This window comes from Anolis carolinensis, chromosome 1 (assembly GCF_035594765.1).
Source record: "Anolis carolinensis isolate JA03-04 chromosome 1, rAnoCar3.1.pri, whole genome shotgun sequence".
Lineage (NCBI taxonomy): Eukaryota > Metazoa > Chordata > Lepidosauria > Squamata > Dactyloidae > Anolis > Anolis carolinensis.
In genome coordinates, this window is record NC_085841.1 from 310273372 (window position 1) to 310297841 (window position 24470).

General features: G+C 37.0%; 1 protein-coding gene across 8 annotated transcripts in view; it reads right to left on the reverse strand.

Annotated features, from left to right (window-relative positions):
• numb (NUMB endocytic adaptor protein) overlaps positions 1 to 24470 on the reverse strand; it is a 92949-nt gene that overhangs the window by 6662 nt on the left and 61817 nt on the right. For 5 of the 8 annotated variants that reach the window (XM_062968102.1, XM_062968101.1, XM_062968103.1 and 2 more), the window contains 6 exons: positions 18846 to 18920; positions 14298 to 14330; positions 9681 to 9755; positions 5054 to 5194; positions 4135 to 4336; positions 92 to 391 (listed from right to left, as the gene is read on the reverse strand). In XM_062968102.1, the coding sequence (XP_062824172.1) occupies positions 92 to 391; positions 4135 to 4336; positions 5054 to 5194; positions 9681 to 9755; positions 14298 to 14330; positions 18846 to 18920 (826 nt within the window). The remainder of the gene's footprint in view (positions 1 to 91; positions 392 to 4134; positions 4337 to 5053; positions 5195 to 9680; positions 9756 to 14297; positions 14331 to 18845; positions 18921 to 24470) is intronic. The other 3 variants (XM_062968104.1, XM_062968107.1, XM_062968108.1) reach the window with 1 other exon arrangement.

A 24470-nucleotide genomic window follows, 5' to 3' on the forward strand; every position in this document is an offset into this window, starting at 1 on the left:
AAATAATAAATTCTGCAAACAACATAGCTTCTATAGAACCTTTTATCAAATGTGAGCTAGTTCAAAATGTAACCGAATACAGAGCACGCACCTGAATTTTTCATGGGGAAGTCAGTCTTCCTTTGAACTGTTGAAGGCAACTCATTAATTCTCAGGGACAGCTGACGTTTAAATGGAGACATCTTTTGGCTGAGAGCAGGAAAACCTCTAAAAGAGCCTTGCCTTGCAAGCTGCTCTATGGGAGCATGTCTTCGTGGGATGGCATGAGGGTTATTTGACTCTTTGTCAGCAGAGGACGCAGCATCAGCCGTCGGAGAAGTTGGGGAACTTGGGGAGGGTGTTGTGTTGCCAGGTACAACATTTGATGCAGTTGTTTTCACATCTGCTTCAACTGTGAGAAAAAAGGAAAACCAGTAATATTGGTTAAATAATCTTTCTCTGACTGGGCAAACACTGCTAGCACTCTTTAGAGAGTTAATTATTGTTTAAAATTTAAAACAATTTATAAAAATATGAAATGTTCCAAAACGCTTGGGTCTACCAAAATAGACTATTGTATTTTGATCATGATTAATGCATGCACAATGGTCAGGATGACTAATTACGCGCTTAACCTCTATCTAAATAAGCTTGGCAAACATTCAAACCATCATCAAAATGTTTCTGCACATTCTAGGAGATATGAGCGTCCACTATCTGAAATGCTTGGGTCAGAATTGTTTTGCATTGTTTCAGATTTTGTAATACCTGTATTTGCATAGATGTACATTAGCCCCGGTGGCGAAGTGCGTTAAAGCACTGAGCTGGAGACCGAAAGGTCCCAGGTCCAAACCCCGGGAGCGGCGTGAGCAGCCACTGTAAGCTCCAGCTCCTGCCAACCTAGCAGTTCGAAAACATGCCAATGTGAGTAAATCAATAGGTACCGCTCCGGTGGGAAGGTAATGGCGCTCCATGCAGTCATGCCGGCCACATGACCTTGGAGGTGTCTACGGACAACGCCGGCTCTTTGGCTTAGAAATGGAGATGAGCACCAACCCCCAGAGTCAGACATGACTGGACTTAACGTCAGGGGAAACCTTTATCTTTACCTTTTACATTAGGAGGTATCTTGCAAATGGGACCCAAATTTAAACATGAAATTCATTCATGTTCCATATACACATAGCCTGAAAGTAATTTATACACAATATTTTAACAATTTGGTGCATGAAACGAATTTGCAAGCAAAGTGTCACTATTTCAGCCGCATGAGAATGATTTTGGACCATTTTGAATTTCAGATTTCTGAATAACAATGCTTAATCTATATTTGTACCTTCCCTTGAAGAACTGCCAGCCTTTTCTTAACTGCATTCAAACTTTCTATCTAAAGTTAAAATGAACACAAGAATGAGGATATATTTTGTCTGACTTATTTAAATCCAACTGTTAGGTATCTATAAAATTTGGAGACGTAACTCAAGAGTAAATCAATTTGTGTGTGTGTTTTTTTTAATCGTGCCTTTAAAACTTGTAAGATGATGGCCTTATGCACAATTTACAGTGTACATGCATCTGCTGGAAATGCATGGAGACTACAATCAAAACTGAGGAGCTATGTAAAAATATGACAGCAGAAATTATTTATTTATTTATTTGCAACATTTCTACCCCACCCTTCTCACCCGAGGGGACTCAGGGCAGCTTACAACAACCGGCAAAATTCAATGCCACATAAAATCAGTAAAAAAACAACATATTTAAAACCATTAACAATAATCCATAAAACACATTATTCAAGCTTAAAAACATATAATTAATTACTTCCATTCTTCCAAAAAAAATGTTGGCATGGATGATGTGACATATCTCTCTATAGCAGTGGTTCTCATCTTTTGGTTCTCAAGGTGTTTTGGATGCCAGCTCCCACAATTCCTAACAGCTGGCAAGTTGGCTAGGATTTCTGGCAGTTGGAAATTAAAAACAGCTGGAGTACCAAAGGTTGGGAACTACTGCAATACAGAAAGTGTGAGGCACAATCTCTATTCACTGAACTAGGATTGTCATCCTCTACATTTTTCTGCCTGTATATTCTATGAGCTTCATGAAAGGAGGAATTTACTATCACTGTTTACTATTCACTATCAACCTGCACCTTCTTAAAGCTAACTTTCTTCCTACAGAAGTTCCTCCTCTCCATGGCAATTTAGTAGCCAGAGGAAAATGGGAGGTATCGGAGAAACTATAATGTCCTAGAGATGTTGTGAGCAACTGTGGAAGGCTAATTCCTTTAGGAGACCTTGGAGGACCCTACCTTCTTTTGCCAAACTAATTTGTATGCTTGCATCCAAATACGATACCTCTAGAAACCCAGACTTTTTAAAAGATTCCTTTCTTGCAGTACATTTGGATACAGGGCATAGATGCTCCTCCAAGGCTCCTTGCTCTTCACAGAGCTACACATTTATACTTCACTCTTGATCTCCTTATGTTTTTAATAATTGATTTTCAAATCAACATTCTCCTGTCCAGCTTTATGTCAATAGGAACTTATTCATAGCTAGCAGCTTTGTGGGAGAAAGGCTCCAAAATGAAGACCAGGCCTTTATTAGAAATTACCAAAGAGTCAGAAAGGTAGGAAACCTTTCAAGATCTTCAAAATCTTAATCAAATCAAAGGATGCAAAACAGAAAGAAAACAAAAGAAACAAATGGTATTTAAAAATAGGACAGGTGTTGCAGCTACAAGGTTTATATTTCAGTTTCATCCTCAAGATGGAGAGTGACACTGAAATAGTTAACTGCTAGTATTTTGGGATAATGAAATAACAGCTAACCTGATTTATCAAAAAGAAAGCCTGGCTGGGTCAAAAAGACCTATCTACAGTGTTGGGTAAAAGAGGGGTTTCTGGATTGTAAATAGAAATATGGAAGTTTATATTGGCAATGCAAAAACAGCATGAAATACTTTTTCTGCTGCTCAGGAGACACCTCACATGAGTCCATGGGAATTCCTGTATAATTTACATACAGTAGTCTCGCTTATCCAACCTTCGCTCATCCAACGTTCTATATTATCCAATGCAGTCTGCCTCCTACCTGAATCCACAGCTGTTTTTCTAGGCAGCAATTCTATCTTTATTTGTAGTCAAATTTTTAGTAGTCGATGTTTTCAATACGTTGCAATGTTTTGGTGCTAAATTTGTAAATACAGTAATTACTACATAAGGTTACCATGTATTGAACTGCTTTTTCTGTTGATTTGTTGTAAAACATATTTTTGTGCCTAATTTGTAAAATCATAACGTAATTTGATGTTTAATAGGCTTTTCCTTCATCCCTCCTTATTATCCAACATTTTTGCTTATCCAACTGCTGGCCCATTTATGTTGGATAAGCGAGACCCTACTGTAAGGTTCGCTGGCTCCATCTACACTGCCATATAATGCAGTGTGAAACTCCATTGTATGGTCAGTGTAGACTCATTTAATGCAATTTAACTGCGTTGAACTATATTATATGAAACTATTCAGGCAGTTGCCAAGTTATGAACAAGATAGATTCTGTAGGTTTGTTTTTAAGTTGAATTTGTATGTAAGTCGGAACAAGTACATTTTTTAAAGTTTAGCTTCAGCCAAATATAGTATATATAAGCATTGGATAGCACAGAGAAGGGTTAACACCCCTGTGGTGTTTGTTTTGCTGTCTGTGCCCCCCTGCAGAAGATTTCATCTCACTTTCTGTCCCTGTGATAATTGGATTTTGAACGTTTTAGCTTGCTGTAGAAACAAAGTTTGGTGAGAAACTTCAGTGGAGATACCTTTTCCCCATGATAACTCTTTCAGGAGTGCATTTCCCTTCTGAGGGGTAGATTCCTCTCACTTCCTGTTGTCTCACCTTAGTTCTTAACTATGAGTTGTTTGTAAGTTGGATGTTTGTATCTTGAGGACTGCCTGTACTGAACATACAATGCAGTTTCAATGTGCACTTTATGGCAATGTAGATGGGGCCACTAATATTTTAATACAGCAGTTTAAAAACAACAAGAGATATTGGACATATGTGATATACTGGAGGTGAAATGGTAGTAAAAGAAAATAGTAATTTCATAATGAAACAGCCTACATTCCAAGTGACTAGACCTGTATTTCATTACCTTTAGTATCCTGTATCTGTCTCATGACATCCTCTCTTTCTGCTTGTTCGGTTGCTGTAGTAACCCTGAAAGATCCTTCTCTTGTGAATGTGGTTCTACTTGCATCAAAGGTGGCAGTCACCCCACACTCCTTCTCTCTTTTTTGCTTTCGCTCCAAGCAGGCTGCAAATGCACAGCCAACTGCATGACTCAACCTCTCTCCCTGAAAAGATATTGCGTCAATTAGAAACAAAAAAAATAGAACTACATCTCCTCTAAACACTGCCAAATGATAACTAAGACTCAATACAAACATCCTGTGGCAATCTGATCAAGAAAATTCAGAGGAACTATTACAACCATGCATAAGACGCACAGTATTGAACATCTGAAGAGACAGAGACTAAATAACTGACTTTATATCTCTTTTAAAATAATGAGTATTAAGATATGCTGCCCAGACTGTATATCAGACTGAAATATTACTGCTATAAAACCTTTAACAGGAAACTCATTATAAGAGTATTTAATGCAAGCATAATTTGCCTCCACGTTTGACTCAAGGTACACCCAGAGCTGCACATTTTAATATTTCCAGTTTGAACTATGACTTAAGCTTTACAATTGTATTGTATTGAACCAAGGGATTGCCACAAGAAAACTAAGTTTCTCTAGACCAGTGGTTCTCAACCTGAGGGTCCCCAGGTGTTTTGGCCTACAACTCCCAGAAATCCCAGCCAGTTTCCCAGCTGTTAGGATTTCTGGGAGTTGAAGGCCAAAATATCTGGGGACCCACATGTTGAGAACCACTGCTCTAGACAAAAAAAACTAGTGATCATATCATCTTTATACTAAAATGTCCTTTTGAATAAACAAAATCACTCCCCCATTCCCTTTGAAAGAGGAATGTTGCTTTTTTGTTACCCTAGGAACATCTTACCGTGTCCTTTACAGCCATAAAGCAATGACATATCCAGCGTCGTGTAGTGCCATCTCGACAAATGTAAGAAAATGCTCTATCAAAATTCCTATCTGGAGCACAGAAAGAAACCTTCTCTATTGTCTGATCAACTATAAGGTCCTAGAGGAGAAAAAAAAACCATTATAACAGACATGGTTCAAACCATGACAGAAGTATGTATTTCCAAACCTCTCTGGATTCCTAATTTACATTAATACGAAGTTGCCCCTTTTGCATCCATTAGAATTAGCTACCCGTCTTGACAGATGGATGTGCTGAGTCTCTCTACCTACCATTCTCTAGATAATAATAATAATAATTATTATTATTATTATTATTATTATTATTTTATTCTTATACCCCGCTCCATCTCCCCAAAGGGACACGGGGCGGCTTACATAAAAATAGAACAGTAAACAGATCAATCAACAATAAAAAACATCAAGCAACGATAAAAACAGTCATAAAAAATCAACAAACAAAAATAAAATGATAAAATCATGGGTTGAATTCAAAGGATCTGGGCCAAAGTGCAAAATATGTCGAAGATAAGCATTGATGCAGCTGAATTGCTTATTAAAACGTATACTTTCAAGATTAATTTGCGATGGATGGAATTCCAAAGTTTGGAACTTTGTACTAGGTGCTTCCAACCACAAAGGGGAAATGCTATGATTTATTTTTTTTACATGAATGGGCACATTATTAAAATCAATTACAGGGATAGGAAATGTGTGGCCCTTTGCCCCAACGAAAATGATTGGATTTATACATACGATGAGTAGTTCAACATTTGGAGAGCCACAAAGTAACACCACTAGTTTATGGCAATCTTAAAACCAACAGGTTTATTAAGAAGCACCAAAATCTGAAATGTTGTTGAAAAGTTTAACTCCATTTGAAAATTATTTAAATTACATAATAGTAACAGTCCTGGACAGGTCATTTATAAAAATGTCATGCAGGTGTATTAGAAGCAAAAAAAAAACAAAAAAAAACAGCATGATGGAAATTTAAATTGGGAGTTATGTGCATTCAAGAGTTTGACATTCTCAGGGCAAACTTAACCATGCATATATTTATTGACATACACTTGACAACCTGGCTATAGAGTGCGTGTGTCTGTGTGTTTGTCGAGGGGTGTGTGTTAATAACGATCATTACATGGATCATTGCAGGGGTGAGTAGGAGTAAGATCTTTTCTACTCCCTTGCCTTAATCCCTGAGCTATGTTTTAATTTCCCTCATTCTGGCTCCAAGACCAGTAGTGAACTGGGGGGAGGGGTGTATCAGTGCAATTCAATATATGATAAGCTTATGTCAATTTGGTTTTTGGTTTGTTTTTTTGTTTTTGTTTTTTAAAAAAGAGTGATTTAATGACATACAAAATGTAAAAAGAAAACTAGAAATAATCAAGTACACATAATACGGGTATGCCATTCCTCCAAACAAGTACATTGCCATATTCTCTTGTATGTACCACTTCCCCATAACAGATTATAATACAGAAATATGTATGTCTTGACTTTTATAATATATTCATCCTCTAGTTCTATTGCATACTTGTTATATTTACCTCTATCTGCCTTCCCCTTGTTCCCCTCACCCAGTGCCTACCCTTCACCCCAGACCAGCCGATTACCAATCTTATTTCCAAAATGCCATTGTTTCTATTACACGTTTGTTCCCCTTACCTTCTAAATATACGTATTCTATAAATTTTCCCCATATCTTCCCAAAATCATCCGTTTTCAATAACCCTCTTTTAATCTTGATATTACATGACAATTTATCATTTATTGCGATATCCCAGATCTCCCTATACCATTCTTCCAATTGGTACTCCCCCCGCCCCTTCTTTCCATTTTTTGGCTATTAACAACCTTGCAGCTGTTACCAGATGGCCAATTAATTCATGTAGCTCTTTTGATATTTCATTATTATCGATAAATGACAACAGTGCTACTTCAGGCGTTCCTGTTATTTCTGTTTTGGTGATTCTTCTTATTTCTTGAAATACATTTTCCCAAAAATTTTGAACATATTTACAAGACCACCACATGTGTATGTATGTTCCAGTTTCTTGGCAGCCCCTCCAGCACTGCTTAGAATATTTCTTATCAATTTGATTTAGTCTAATTGGTGTGAGGTACCATCTCCACACCACTTTGTAATAATTCTCTTTTATTCTTGTAGACATGTTTTTTAATATTTGCATGTTCCACATTCCTTTCCAATTTTGAGGGTGTATTTCCTTATTACAATCTAACTCCCACATTTCTTTAAGATGATCCCGATCCTGTACTTCTTCCAACAACAATTTGTAAATATCGCCTGTTATACCTTTTGTTCTTTCTTTCTCTTCCTTGCACCCCCTTTGACTAATCATCTTTTCAAATTTTGTAAGTTCCCTATCTCCCTTATATTTCTTTTTTATTTCCCTTGACCATCTTTCCAATCGAAGAACTTTATACCACCTATTACTTCCTCCTGATAGTTGATTCCTTATCTCCCCAGTATTTTTCATCTTTGATACCCAATCTTTTAATTTCATTATTCCTTTTTCTTTAAATTCGCTTTCTAACTCCTTTTTGAGATTTATAGGGAAATTTTTTGTAATTAACACTGGAGTTAATGGGGAGATTGGTGGTATTAATTTTTCCTCATACTTAGTCTAAATTTCCAATACATTTTTAAAAAGGGGTTCTCTGTTTTGTTATACCATTTCTTCTCCAAATTTCTGGTTTTCCCTATGAAGAAAATATATTCTAATTTCATATCTATGTCTTCCCTCTCTTCTTCTAACCATTCTAAATCCTTTTGACCTACAATCCCTTCAATAATATACCTTAATTGGTTTGCTATATAGTATAATTTTAAGTTTGGTAATCCCAGGCCTCCTTTCTTTTGTATTTTATACCTTTTTTCTTCATTTATTCTAACTCTTTTATTCCCGTTACAGAAGTTGTTTATCATATTCTGCCAAGTTGTAATTTCTCCTTCTGAGATTTTAATAGGTAGCATCCTAAACAAAAAGTTAATTTTGGGTAGTATTTTCATTTTTATTAATGCTATTCTACCGAACTATGACAATTTGAGTTTGGCAAATTTAGCTAGGGTATCCTTAACGTTTTTCCTTAAACTAATTACATTATTTCCCTCTAGATTGCAAATTTCCTTAGATATATTGATTCCTAAATATTTTATTGACTTCTTTATTTTTATTCTAAACACAATTTGGTTTTTAATACCATCTCCACACACCACATTTAATGACAAAAGGAGGCTCTATCACTGCCTTACAATCAAACTTGAAAATGTATATTTAGCAAACAATCACATGTTTGGAATGGTCCTTAGCAGTACCTATGATAGATCTTAAAGTCACACTGCACATAACGCTCTGAAAGAGTTGAACATCTTACCTAGCAACTTCAGAACCTACATCTAAACCAGGAGTTTTTCAGTTCATTTTAGATTACGTTCTAGAGAGCTCTGAAATCCTCCACAATGGATATTCATCACATGTATATATCCAATCAGTGCCGGCACAGTCTCATCAAAGTCAAAATTATATCATTTTTATAACTGTCCTTCAGATTCAACATATCTTCTTTGAAAGAAGACAAAAGCAAAAGAAGGGCATGGTTGCATTATTTATATTGTTCCAAATATTGTAACTCGCCTACACATGTAATGCATTGCATGATGCAATATACTACATACTCCTCGAGTACTTACATGAAGTAGCAGCTGCAATTATTATTCACCCTCTGCAGTTACTTTTACTTATCACTATTCTGAAATGGGGGAAGCACACTCGATCCTACCATATCACTGGCAACACTTCCAACTGTCTTGAAAATAATTTAATGCAATATTTGTGTTTAGTAATAAAGTGAGGGAAATGCAAGATGCGTAATTCTTGTTGGTCTTCCAAGTAAAGCCTTCTGATAAATCAGGACATCTAAAATCATCACACAATTAGATGTCTTTTAATCAAAACCAGGATCAGGAAAAGCAAAATAAAGTACCAAGACATATCTACTGGGGGAAGAATTCACATATAAAAGATATGCTTTTTGTTTCACCTCAGTAAAATTCTAGAAGCATTCTAAAGTTTGGAGTGGAAAGCATGACTGAGAATTACTTGGTTAAAGAACCTTAAGAGTCATATCTTCTTTACGGATCTTAATAATTTCTCATGACATTAATTGAAAACACAGCGAAAACGAATTCACATCAATAATACGTATTTCTATATATACTATGATCTCTTGCAATCTTTTTACAAAGGAAGAGAGATCATCACTATTAATTTTATGTGTTTTCCTTCTGACTTTTTTGGCTGAGGCAAATGGATTTTTAAGCAATGAGATCAAATAGGAATTGAAAGCACACTGTATTTACTTAGAGAATACATAAAGATATAAACAGCCCAAGTAAAACCAACATTTTGAACTGAGCCATATGGCATTTCAGGGGTTGGCCTCCAGCACATATAACTTTTTAACATGCTTTATGAAAAGAAGCAATAAGAACTACATCACTCCAGACTGTATATTTAATTTAATCAGTGAAGGATCCAAACCAAGCAGTGGCTAACCTTTGTTTTCTCGTCAACAACTCTGAGTCCATCCGCTGAAACCCACAGGACTGCTTTAACGGCCTTCTTTCCACTCTTTTAGGGAAGGAAAAAGAAACACAACATTACTATTATGCTGTCCATCAGGCTGCTTGCCGACTTCCTCTTTCCAAGAAGCACAAAAGTCACTGTGCAGATATTCAACTTCAGTAGGAGTGCCCAAAGCCAGATATTCAGACCAAACAACAAAACCTCCAGAGAGTCAAGCCGAAGCCAGTCTTTCAAAAACACAATGCAAAAATGAAGAGGGAAAGAACAGCATGAATCAAGTATGTTAATAAATTCAGAAAAAGGCAAAGAATCCAAGCTTAAATTCTTTACCCATTTAACACCAAATACACTGTCAGTTAATGCCAACGCTTAAGGAGTTACACCACAAGTAGCATTTGTTGCAACTTCCAGCAAGGAACGTTCTTGCTTTGTCTTCCCCATCACCCCAACTGTCTATGCTTGTAGCATGCAACAGAATCAGAGCACAATCTACCATCATGTATGGCACTGCTAGTCCTTTAGGGACACAATGTGTTCCTTCCGAGGGGCTCAGAGCCAGTACAAGTAATCAATACAATACTGTATTAATATTAAGTTATATGCCTTAAATTAGCTGGTTAACAAGCATCCTTACATTAATTAAATAGCATTTCTACAAGTGGACAACCACAAGGTGGTTGATAAGCAGGCTTAGGGAGCTGGATATATTTAGTTTGGAGAAGAAAAGGTTGGGAGGAGACATGATAAACATGTTTCAATATCTGAAAGGATGTCACATTGAGGAAGGGGTAATCTTGTTTTCTGCTGCTCTGGAGACAAGGACGTGGAGCAATGGATTCAAGCTGCAGGAAAGGAAATTCCACCTGAATATCAGAAAGAACGTCCTGACAATAAGAACTGTTCAGCAGTGGGAAATGCTGTCTGGGAGTACAGTGGAGTCTCCTTTTATTGAAGTTTTTAAGCAAAGGCCATCTGTTGGGATTGTTTGGTTGTTTATTCCTGCAGATTGGAGTTGGGACTACATAGCCCTTGGGGTATCTTCCAGCTGAATGATTCTATGACAACCACAATGTACTTTGATATGGTGGGCCAATGAAAGGAAAACAAAGCATTTGCCTTTCCTTTCTCAATACCCCTAACACCCTCTGCATTTGCCTGTCTAAAGGTGTTAGGGTGGAGAGGAAATCTACACACTAGCTCTGCAAGTATTCAAATGTTTTTGCCTCTAACAGAGATACTAAGCTACAGAGGAAAAAAATGGATTTCGGCTGACAGAAAAAGTGGAAAAAGCACAAAGCCAAGTCTTCAAATGAGTCACAGGCCTTTTGTTGGCTTGGACAATATGATTAACACTTCAGCCTACACAATTCCCAATACCAGCAAATAATTCCTAATGGTGCATGAATAGGGCCTACTTGCTGCTTTCTCTTCTCAGGGAATCCTTTACAACTGACTTAAAATGCCACTGTCCTAATCTAGGTGGGTTTGAGAACTTCAGAACATACACATTTCAGTGCATGAGCATATAAAAGAAGCTTCAATTTGACACATCTGCACACCAATTCAAAAAGGAAAATATTTATGAAGAGTTAACAGATTTAAACTACAATTGTTTTTAAATGTGAGGTTTGCCCATGTGGCAAGGAGATTTAAAATATGATGTACAATTAAACTTAACATTCTTTTTAAAATGCCAAAACTTGAAATATTTTAAAATTTGCATTTGCTAATTTTATATCAATGTGTGCCAAAGTATTCCAGAGCAAGAATAAAAGCCACATGCAACAAATAAATTACACTTCACAAGGGTTTAAACATCATTTTACAATTTTAACAGCCTGCATGATATGAATGAAACACTATATAAGTTGACTATTTCCTACCACATTATGCTACACAGAATATGTAGCTTAGAAAATGGGTAGCTTACCACATAGTTTTCTGGATTGCGGACATTAGCAGATATCTGAAAAATGGCTACTTTGGGTGAGCAGCTACACCAATTTCCTACAGATTTGTGGTTATCCACATACAAAGGCCCTATTGTTTGAGGTATAGGACAAAGACAGTACATGTCTCAAATGGCTGGCCAACTTCATTAATTATATTTTCTGCACAGTAATGTTTTCTTTAAGTAAAACAAGATAGCCACTTGTTCCATTCTAGCACAATGCATGCCATGAAATTTCAACATGCACAAACCTAATTACTCTAAACCAATTTACAACATATCTAATTCCATCATGCCTAGGCCCTGGGCAGATGAAAAACTCTCCTCTCTATTACAACTGTCACTGACCAGGCCTCAAGAAGCAGAAGAGGCAGCATCAGGTCATTTTGTCAGGTCTTCATTAAATTGGAAGACTTAAGGCAAAGGCTTTTTTTTTGGGGGGGGGGGGGGGGCGGCGAGATAGGTTGATTGGTCTTTCGCACTGTATATGGCTTATAAATTGCCATATACAGTGAAGATGATGACCATTACCAGCGTCCATTAGATCATTGTTTTACCAAAGAACTTTATATGACAAGCTTTAGGATTCCTGCTGCTGGGATACTGACATCTTATATTCCACCTTTACTCCAGGGCAGTCTATATGGCTCTGTGCACTCTCACTTCACCATCATAGAAAGCTTAGATTAGGCTAAAATGCAGCAAAGCACAAAGTGTTGGTTTTGACCCTTAAAGCCCTACATGGTTTGGATCCATGTTACCTACAGGATCACCTTCTCCCATACAATCTACCCTGAACAGTGAGGTCCTCTGGGGGGTGGCTACCCTAACAGGGGACCTTTTCATCGGCCGCCCTAAGACTGTGGAACAACCTGCCAGAAGAGTGTCCGACAGCTGCATTAGCTGTTGAAATTTAAAACACATCTGAAGACCTATCTCTTTCGGCAGGCCTACCCAGTCAGTTTTAATCATGAATTTTAAACTTGCGTCATGTTTAATCTTTGTTCTGTATATTTTAATATTTATTTTGTAGAAAAATGTTTTAATATGTGTGTTTTGTAGAGTGTTTTTAAATGATTGTGTGTGTTTTAGCAATGTTGTAACCCGCCTCGAGCCACGAGGAGAGGCAGGTAAGAAATAAAATTATTATTATTATTGGTCTAATATACATTTTAGTGAGCCCATTATTTATGACTGGAAGAGATTTTCAGTTACCAAACTAGTGCAGTCATTACATTTGTAATGTCACTAGCAACATTTCTCCCATGGCTATACAATTTTAATAACAAGTTATAATCCTATGTATACTTATACTGAGGTAGATTTCAAGGGACACAGTGTAACCTACTTCTATCTAAATATACTGGAAAGTATATCAAATTCATTTTTTAAATGTTGGGTGCGTTATTTAGTATATAGCGTTACCAGGTTATGGTACTCAAGCTCAGAAATATTAAATTGTTGACAATAATGAAAACTATAAAGATTCTGTGAGTATGTCATCACTCTCTTTGGGAAAAAGTACGAACTTCCTACAAGGGGTTAGTGACAAGGAGTTTTCATCCCCCTCACCAGTAACACACAGCCTAGTTTGCTTACATAACATTATTTATGTAAACAAAATTTACGTTTCTCTCTGCACAATGCCACATCACACATTAGATTTTAATCTAATTTGGAGGATATGTTTTGGATGGTCTCACTTAATGTACAGATATACTTCAAATTCATGGTGGGGGCACTCCAATTATTTTTGTTTATTCTTTGGCAGCCGAGTGGGAGAGCCATGCTCTCTCAAAGGTAAGTGAGATTTGTGTGTCATATGAGGAAATTTGAGCAACCAAGAGATAGTCCCTCATCCTTCAGAACTGTTTAAACTATGGTTAATTATTCTCCCAAACAACAAGGGGCTTTACACTTAATATGAAGTATTACTAAAATGATTAAGGCAATGTTTTGGAAGGGGTGAACATTTTTTACAACTGTTCTCTACTTGTGTCAATATAGGTAGAAATAAAAATGTGCACACATATACATATTTTTGATTCAGTATAAGATTGTTTCCTGTGAAATTCTTCCACATCTACAAATTCATCTGCTTTGTATGTTTTTCTCTCTCCCAAAATATATTCACTGATCATGTTTCAGGGACCAAATTAAATCTATATTGCTTTTCCAAAATTTTCATTAAATATAACATGGAACTAATAGCATTATTAGTTTATTATGTTGTTATGTGTCCTTAACATTTTTTCTTTCTAGTTTTTTTAAACTATATTTTTATCAACAGTTGTGTATAAGCCATCTTAAGGAAAGAAAGGCAGGTAGGACATTTTACATGAATATGTTTTCAAAAGCAAAAGTCTTGAAAAAGAAGCTGACAACTTCTTTATTTATGGTGTGATGAACTATCTTTAACAGATACCAAACTACGTACCCCTTTCACTGTAACTTGGCCAGTCTCAAAATGATACTTTTGAATAATGTGAGACAGTCTGGGGTAGAGATACAGGGAAAACAAGTTTGGCAGCTCCCAGCAGCGAGAAACCAGTTTTTTGGGACATTCTGACACATGGTATTGCTATACTAGGGATGTAACTCCTTATAGCGTAAACACAATGAGTCATTAAACTTACTTTTCCAAAGAAGCCTTTGAAGAACTTCCTTTCCTGGAGGAACAGGGGGGACAAGTCGAACGCTATTACTGTAGGAAGCTAAAAGTGTCCCAGTGTTTCAAACCAACATATACATACAAAAATGGGGATTGGAAGGAAAACAGGTAATGTTTAGAGTTGTCCATAGAGAATGTGGCAGGCAGATGGGAAAAGACCCATGAAAATGCAAGTAAAAGGCATTGCATGGGGCTTTAATTAGGACAGACTGGAGTGCTGAAATCGGTGGAAAGAGGAAAAGAAAAATCAGACCCAACTTCATGCAAAATGTTTCTGTCATTTTGTTTATCCCATTAAGCTTTTAGTCAGGTTACAAGCGAAACTTGGCAGCAGACATAGAGACATTCCAAACAGAGTGATGATGGCTTGAAATGAACACATTAGATAAAATATGAAGTTTTATAACTGTGAGATATAATTTACATAGCCAAAATACTTTCTTGTTGGTGTGTGCCTTCAGGTTGTTTCCGAATTATGTCACCACAATCATGGGGCAAGAAGTGTTCAGACATACCACTGGTGCGTCTGAAGCTGAAAGAGTGTCACTTGCCCAAGATCACCTAATGAGTTTTCATGGCTGAGTGGAGAGATGAATGCTGATCTCCTGGAATCTTAGTCCAACACTCAAACCAGTACACAATAAATAATCTGCAGGATTCATCCTTTCCTGTCTTTATTTCAAAAAACAAAAAGTCTACATTAATTGCTTAAGCCCATATGCTCGCCACAATTGTTTCCCAAAATAAAATTTGGCTCAGTGGGAAATGCTGCTGATAATCATGTCAAAGTTAATTTTGTTTTAAGTAAAGATAAAGGTTTCCCCTGACATTAAGTCTAGTTGTGTCCGACTCTAGGGGTTGGTGCTCATTTCAATTTCTAAGCCGAAGAGCCGGCATTGTCCGTAGACACCTCCTAGGTCATGTGGCAAGCATGACTGCATGGAGTGCCGCTACGTTCCTGCAGAAGCGGTACCTATTGATCTACTCACATTTGCATGTTTTCGAACTGTTAGGCTGGCAAAAGCTGGGGCTAATAGCGGGAGCTCACTCCACTCCCCGGATTCGAACCACCAACCTTTCGGTCAGCAAGTGCAGCAGCTCAGCAGTTTAATCCACTGCACCACCGGGGGCTCCATAATTTCATTTTATATTTTGGATATTTTCATTAAAGAAATTATAACAGAGATAATGGTTTTCAAGCCATAAGAAGCCAACAAGATATGTTTTTGTACTTTGTACTTTCCCAGTTTCCATAAAAATCACTCAATAATTGGCAAGGAAACTATCCGCATCATTGAAGAGTTCTTTCCTCAATATTCTATTAAGAATTGGAAGGCAATATATCACACTTGGTCTGCACAGGGAATACATGATCATTATTGGACATGCACAGGTAAACCTATCAGGTATGTTACACATTTTATGAGTGTCAGCTTGAAAATATATTTTACATCTAATCCCCCCAAACAAACCACAGCCCAGATACTTCTCAGACACACAACAGTAACTAAATAGTGGGATGGGGATGTAAGACAAATAACACGTTAAATAGCAACACGATGACCAAGATGCACCAAGTCTTTTTTGCACTTTGGCCTGGCACATGGAAAGAAGTCTTTTGCTTCACAAAAATCTATGGAAGAAGGTTTTTAGGGCTGTTTGGGGAAAGCAACTCAGAACATGTGGTGATCTGCAGCACGTCTTCCCACATGGTGGCAGCAGCTGCTGCAGCCTCCAAGAAGTACCTCTTTCCCATGTACCATCTCTTGTCAGCCACATATCTATGTGTGACCCTGAGAATTTGAGCCATTCCACAATCAACAGTGGGCTCCTAGAGCAGTTATGCCCCTTTTCTCTGCCATCTGTCAACGCATGGCTTAGGTAGTGAAATAGCTAACAGATATCAGTGACTTAAATTATTAAATTTACTTTCAAGGATAGCTTAAGTAGCACAACCCTAGATGAGATATTTAACATTGCCTAAAGAACTAATCAATCACAAAGAAAAAAGCTGGCTGTCACCACTGCCAAGTTCAGCATTACATATCAATAGAATCAGTCTTCAAAAGATGGGCCAGAGCTCATGAGGGTCATAGTAAGCTACCTGGTTTAGGAGACTATCATTAGTTTTATTTTCAGAAAGTGTTAACAGGGAGCAATTTAAATATTTCAGAGAAGGTGTTAGTGATACAGAGCATGCAAAATGAATTTTAGAAAAGCTATGAAGGTTAATATCCAGACATATCACTAATATTTTAAACACAATTAAGTTATGTGCCTTTTACCTGCTAAAACAAGAACACATATTAAAATGTATCATATTTGCAAACAAAATAAAATGACACGTTAAGACACTAATACTGAAGATAATTTTAACCAAATCAGAAATAATGGAGACAAGGGACAAGGAACTTCCCACTATTATTTTTTGGGGGGAGGGGGGGGCAAACTATATTTTAAAGACCTTGCAAAACTGCCTCTGTCTTGCCAATAATGAATTTAGTCCCTCAAAATTTTATTTTAAAATCTAATTGAGGGCATAGCATTTGAAATTACATTTCTATTACATTATCATATTGTTTTCTGGCCAGATGTTATGCTTTCTAAATCACCATAAAAGAATTATTCCAATGTAAGCTTAGGCACTTCAAACTGCTCACACATTTTTCACGGACAGAAGAGCGACTTGTGTTTTTATCATTCAACAGCTATATAGCTATAGGGCCATAACTGCGTTTGGCATCTCATTCTAAAGATACTTTGTTCTATTTGCAGTCTCTTTCTTACAGGTTAGGATTCTTATTCACATTATAGTAGTAGTAGTAGTAGTAGTAGTAGTAAACTTTTATTACGGTCAATGACCAGCTCGTAACAGGGGTACCCAGTTCTGTATATCTATGTCAGACTTCATTAATAATAATAAAATTATAATAAAAAATGTAACAACCACTATAAAGTTGAATTATTTACCAATTTAAAATCTAGGCTAAAGACCACATACAAGTAACTATTGAAGCCCAACTAATCCCACAGGATTCTCTGGGGCAGTCTCAAGGGAGGGAATGGGGATGACTAACTAACACATTATAAGATATGCCATTCTATGGCATGCCACCATTTTTAGGAGTTAATCTAGCTACCTGCCTTTGAAAATCTGGCATGCCTTCACTCTAACAGGGTCCAATATGGCTGAGAGTTCGAGCACTTAGCACAAAATGTTAGGGTTAAATTAATATTATTTTAGCAGACATCTTTCCTTTCCGCAGTTGATTAGTACACTTCGCAGTACACTAAAAATCAAATCATGCTATTCAAAGTACAGTTAGGAATGAGCCCAAAAAACTGTGCCATATTCAGGCTGCAGGTAGCACAAAAATGTATGAACTCAACTGTTCCCACCCACCCCACTCCTCCAATGAGCCTGGATATAAGTTTGTGTCCATATCTGAAAGGAAAAGACCAGAGTATCTCTATAAAAGAAAGAAGAAAAACAATTGTTTTATAATGGGGGGTATGACGGTACATATTTAAAAAAATAAATCTGAAATATGTAGTAGATCCAAATGAAGCCTTAAAAGGACACTACAGTTTCTACAGCTGTATTTGGGGGGGGGGGGGGGGTTTGAGGTAAATCAGGTTCAGCCACTTAACAGCTTATTAGACATATGTCAGTCTGTTTTGACAACATGAGTTTGCTACACCTAAAAAATACATCTAGGATCAGCTGGCTGTAAATGACGTATGCCTTGTTTTGAAAAAAAAGGCCTACTTTGTTGTAATGTAAGTTATTGTCCTGTATAAAAAGAAAGTTCACTCTACAGAACTATATTTCAAGCAAGATATTATGGGTAAATATTAAAATGCTGTATTTAATATTTTGGGGCGAAGAAACAAAACATTTGAGTTAGAACCCACATGGAACTTAACTAAAAATTAAAATGCCATGGACTATTTGGCAGTCCTATTTCTCCTAAGATTCTCTGCTATTGTTGGGTCTCCAGTTAAGACAAGTGTTCTAGTCACAAAATATTTGTGACTTTTTCCTTAATAAGTGAGGAATATAGAATTTACAAGTCTTTGAGAAAGATGTATCCCACCCACCTCAGTCTTCATTCATCAGTAGCAACAAACAAACATCAAGATCAGAAACTGCTCCATAACTCTAACACAAACATGTGGGATGCAATACTCCTAATGTATATCGTATGGAGAAAGGATAACTACTATGCAGAACATTAGCCTGCCTTAAAAAAAGGCTCAAGTGATAAATTTAAAAAGAAATAAGTAATGTATTTCAAATAAAGATTTTTTTCAGCAACATATTAAATATTTCAATATTGTTTGTACATTTTATGAGACAGTTATTACAAAAGTGACTTATGTTTTCCACTCTTCCCTGAACTTATTTCTCAATAACTACAGACAGTTTTATTAAGAAAAATATTTTAATTCTTTGCATAACCCCAAATCTGAAATATGGGCATAATGATAATATTCTACTAAGTATACATACAGCTTTCAGTCTCTTGACAGCATCTTCACATATATGCATTCCTCTTGATTCATCTACCTCCACATGTCCAAGATACTGCAAGGGAGGAAGAGAGAAAAAGTCAGATTACAAGAATTCTAAATAGTTTAGCTTATTTGAATATATGAATCCATGTAGCTGGTGTATTAAAAAGTTTAATATGTTCAGATGTACTCTACATGATGACATCCAGCATCGGTGGGTCTCTAACCCATGTTTACAGTTATTTGTATTTAAATTAGAAAATAATACTCCCACAAAAGGCAGTCCTGATTATATAATTTGATGAACTTCCACAGCAGAAAAATTAAGCTTCCATGGTCAACTGAATAGAGGGAGAAATAGCAAATGACATATTTATGGAACTCTGCAATTCATTTATCAACTATATTAAACAGCGTCTACCATCACTCCCATTCACTTTTCTGTAGCCAGTGTTGATTAACAGCTTAAAAGTGGGAATTGTGGCCATAAGATTAATTTTGTGTGTACCCCTGAAAGAAATAAGTTCAAAGCACTGGAAAAAACAATCTGACCCTTCTCTGGTAGACCCCTGTGCAGAAAGAGAGGAAAAGGAAATCACAGACACATGCAAGTTGTAGGTCCATCTGGCTCTAACCAACCTGCTCGTGGCTTCAATCGTGTCCATTGCCAGTATGCAACCCCTGCTCTATTATGGAACCCTCAATAGAAACCTACCCATCCCGTAAAAAAAAAAAAACAACCTTCTGACATGCAAGCATTAACACATTATTTTGCTACAGCAAACTGTTTCATGATTCATTAATCCTCATGTTTGCCGTAGTGAAGACTGTAAGGCTGGGCTGATTAGCCAAATTATCCTCACAAACTCTTAATTATGAAGGCACATTTGTGGTTAAGTCTAAGACTGACAGGCCATTTCTTTAACAAGATTCTAGAACCAGTATCTCATTTTTCATATTTTTTCATCACAGATATTAATCTTTATTTTTAAAAAAGCATACTAATATAACGTAAAAAATGTTATGTAAACGTACCTATCAACGCACAACTGGAAACCAGTACAGATATGCATCACCTAATATGTATCAATATAAATATAGGTGCACACTGTCAGTTGCTAATACACTTATGAAAATCTTGAGGCTAATTTCAATATTTCTTTAATTTGGCAAGTCCCATCTTTAAACAAAAAGTTCATTGATCACTATATGCTTTTTAAAACAGACACGAAGTTAGATGCACTCACTATGTTTATGTTGCTCTTAGGTTCAGTTCAGATCACCACTTTAAAGATAAAGCTAAAAAGTAGTCATGACAATAACCAAACTAAGTATTCTCTTTCTTTATCTACTGCTTCACAACAGGCTTTGACTATGACTATTCCTATTCTTCAACTTATCATCACTTAGAAAAAACTAGACTAAAATTCTTTAGTGTCTCATGCCTGCCTTCCAATATGCTCCCAAAGCAAAATAGTTGAATTTCACATATTCATGAGAATGCTTTGATTTATGTAACAGTGCTATTCACATGGCATTATACTATCTGTCTTTCTTATGACTGCAGAATCAAATTGACTTTAACAGAACCTGGTCATTTTAAAAAAACCTTACTGGAAGTGTTGGTCATTTACAGAACTGGTCAATATTGGCTGGAGGCAACAATCTTCTATATTTCAAATTGGAATGATCTATTCTGCTTAATCAGATTTAGAAGTTCTTTCTTTTTTAAGGAACTGAAAAAGAAACAGCCTTTTTCATTCTCCCTACACAAACAAAATAAGTACAGAAGAGTCTCACTTATCCAACATAAACGGGCCGGGAGAACATTGGATAAGTGAATATGTTGGATAATAAGGAGGGATTAAGGAAAAGCCTATGAAACATCAAATTAGGTTATGATTTTACAAATTAAGCATCAAAACATCATGTTATACAACAAATTTGACAGAAAAAGTAGTTCAATAAATACGCAGTAATGCTATGTAGTAATTACTGTATTTACAAATTTAGCACCAAAATATCACGATGTATTGAAAACATTGACTACAAAAATGCGTTGGATAATCCAGAACGTTGGATAAGCGAGTGTTGGATAAGTGAGACTCTACTGTAAATAGATTTATTGTACTCAAAAGCTGATGTATCTGGCAGAAAGCAAGAACTGTGTAAATAAGCTATACTTTCACTTTATCCTGAAGACTCCACAAAAAAATGGCAGAGAGAGGAAGAAAAAGAAAGACTGAAATACAACAGCTGTATCCTGATCACAGTATCCAATTTAAGAGTTAAAATTTGCCTACTTTAAGCTAAACAACAATCCCAAACTAAATACTTCAGCTACTATAAGACTAAACATTTAATACAGAAAATACATGTTTTAGTGATGATATAACAGGGCTTTGAGTGTTAGAATTTGTTTAAGTGTAAAGTAGTCCAGAAGGTCTAGAAATATTTGAAAAATAATCTAATGATGAAAGGACATGGCCGTGGGCTGATATATTCTTCTTCTGAAAAGAAAAAAAGCCATATATCAATGAAGCACTCACACTAGCCTTTAAACTTTGCATGACATCAGTGACTGCTGATTCAAGGGTCATAACTTTTTCTGACAAGATAAGGGCCTCCCCCTCTGCTAGTCACAGGGTTCACTTCTTCAATTAAAAAATTGTTGCAGGTAGACTTCTTTCTCTCCATTCCTCCCTCCCACGCACTCTAAACGAAAAATCTACATCAGTGCTACTCAAAGGGCTTATCCCTGGACTGGAGCCAATACCAGACAAGTTTCCAGGAAATACAAAAGCAATTGTAGGTAAAAATACAGCACTGGTCACAGGTACAATGTAAAAAAAAAAAAATTACCGGTTCCCCAAATGAAATGGCTTGAAAAGCAATTATCTACATTTTTAAAGTGTATGTCTAAAATTCCTTTCCCTTTATTATACAGAATACAGTGTCTTTCAGAAGCATCCCATGTTTTTTAACTTTTTATTGTGTTATAACCTCGAATTGAAACAGACTTAACTGACATAGTTATTACTTGATTTACCCAAGATACTCAACAATTAACTGATGCATTATATTTTCATTATGGCACAAAATTAAATAAACAAAGTGGCATTGGTTATATAAGCACATAGTCAATATTGTAGCAGTTTATTTATTTCGTGTCAAAAGCATTGTACATTTCAAATAATGGAAATAAAAATAAAATTAAAAAAAAAAAGGAAATTACAAGCAACTAGTTTTGGACCAAAAGCGGGCAACAGCAACCACATTGTCTGTAGCTTTAAACAACTCCTCCTCCGTACATGAGGCAGGGCATTGTGGGCAAGCATACATATGCGGAGTTGTTTGTTCAGCTCCACAGTCACACAAGGTGGAGGATTCCTCCAGGTAATGCCACCTTGCCAAGTTGTCTTTTGATCTGCCCACTCATTGTAGCAGTTACAGATATAAGTTCTTGGATAAGTCTCTATCAGCTTTGCACATCTGAATCCTGCTATTTTTGCCCATTCTTCGTGGCACTATTCCTTCCAGATGTCAAATTGGATGGGGACAGTTGTGAACAGCAACTTTTACATCTTGTCAACATATACATGATGCCGCTGGAAGAGATCATCCGGAGTTTCAGGGTGCGGTGTCATCTGTACGCAGATGATGTCCAGCTCTGTCACTCCTTCCCACCTGTCACTAAGGAGGCTGTTCAGGTCCTGAACCGGTGCTTGACCGCTATGTCGGACTGGATGAGGGCGAACAAATTGAAATTGAATCCAGACAAGACAGAGCTCCTCCTGGTCAGTCATAAGGCCAAACAGGGCATAGGGTTACAGCCTGTGTTGGACGGGGTCACACTCCCCCTGAAGACACAGGTTCGCAGCTTGAGTGTTCTCCTGGATTCATCACTGAGACTGGAACCCCAGTCTCAGTGATGAGACTGGGGAGCATTCGCACAAGTAAGACTTGTACGCCAGCTGTGTCCATACCTTGGGAAGTCTGACTTGGCCACGGTGGTCCACACTCTGGTTGCATCCCTTTTGGATTACTGCAACGTGCTCTACGTGGGGTTGCCTTTGAAGACAGCCCGGAAGCTCCAACTAGTACAACTGGGGCGGCATATATGGAACGTACTACTCCCTTGTTAAGCCAGCTCCGGTTCTGGCCCATCTTACCTGTCCGAACGTATCTCCTCCTGTGAGCCATCAGATCGTTTGGGGAGTCCCTGCTCTTGGTCCCACTTGCCTCACAGGCACGGCTGGTGGGAACAAGAGACAGGGCCTTCTCAGTGGTGGCTCCTCGGCTGTGGAACACCGTCCCCAGCAACATTCGGCAGGCCTCAACTCTCCTGGGCTTTAGAAAAACCCTAAAAACATGGTTATGTGCACAAGAATGTAATAAGTACAATGATTTCACAAGGTGAGAACTAAGATTTACATGAATTGATTTAAATTTATATGTTTTTAAATTTTGTATAATGTGTTTTTACTTTGTATTGTTATTTGATTTGTATGAGCTGTTGTTTTAGTGTATTGTTTTGGGCATTGAATTTTTGCCAATTTATGTAAGCCGCCTTGAGTCCCCTCGGGTGAGAAAGGTGGGGTAAAAATGCTGTAAATAAATAAATAAATTATCAGGTTGAGCTTTCACTGGGTCATTCTAAGACATTCAGGTTCATGTTTTTATACCATTCCAAGTATTACTTTGGCTGTGTGTTTACTAGGGTAAATATTCTGCCTGAGAAAAAGTATCTGCCCCAGTTCCAAATTCTTCTAGAATTGCTGTGTACTGGGTTCCAATGATCTCACCTTGTCCTAACAAGTTTGCCAGCCCCTGGCGTTGAAAGACATTCTCACAACATGAAAATGCAGGCACTTTGTCTCCCTATGCGAATTGTGTTCCCAAGACAAGGAGCATTGTTAGCTTTATATACATAGCACTTTATAGAAAGGATAAGAAGTTCAACTGTCTGGGTGTAAAGGTCTCTAGGAACTATATCCAAAAAACTCAAGGATTCATTAACAGCCTTAACATCAATCCAGAATGGCACATATGTCATGTGCACAAAGCATGTGTGTATGTGCGAGTTAATACTTGTGCTCCTCATTCAACTAAGTAGTATGGATCATGACAATGTTTGCTAAAACATACAGAGAAACCCAAGAGAGTTGATTCCAGCAAGCATTAGTCTCTTTCAGTGACCACAGGATCTGTTCATGAACACAGGACAAGAGTCCATGGATAATATTAGTCAAAGTGACATTAAAATAAAGCACTTCATTGCTATCAATCGGATGTTAAGAATGAAGACATCACAGATATCCTGAGGAAGAACTTATTAGAAATCATATTAGAAAGATTATTTTTGTCTAAAATGTACTCCAGGCAATTTGCTTTGATGAGAATTATCTCTTGTCTCTGCTAATGTGCCTGTGACTTTCTTTTGTATACTTCAAGGGTCTCCAAACATGGGAGTCATTTACCCTGGCCCTGCCCTAAATTTTAGACTTAGGGTCGCCCTCAGTGTGAAACGCCTTGAAGGCACACAACAACAATCTTAATTAACTTGACTCTCTCATTAGTCAAAAGTAGGCCCACATTTCCCACTGAAATATGTTGGTTGAAA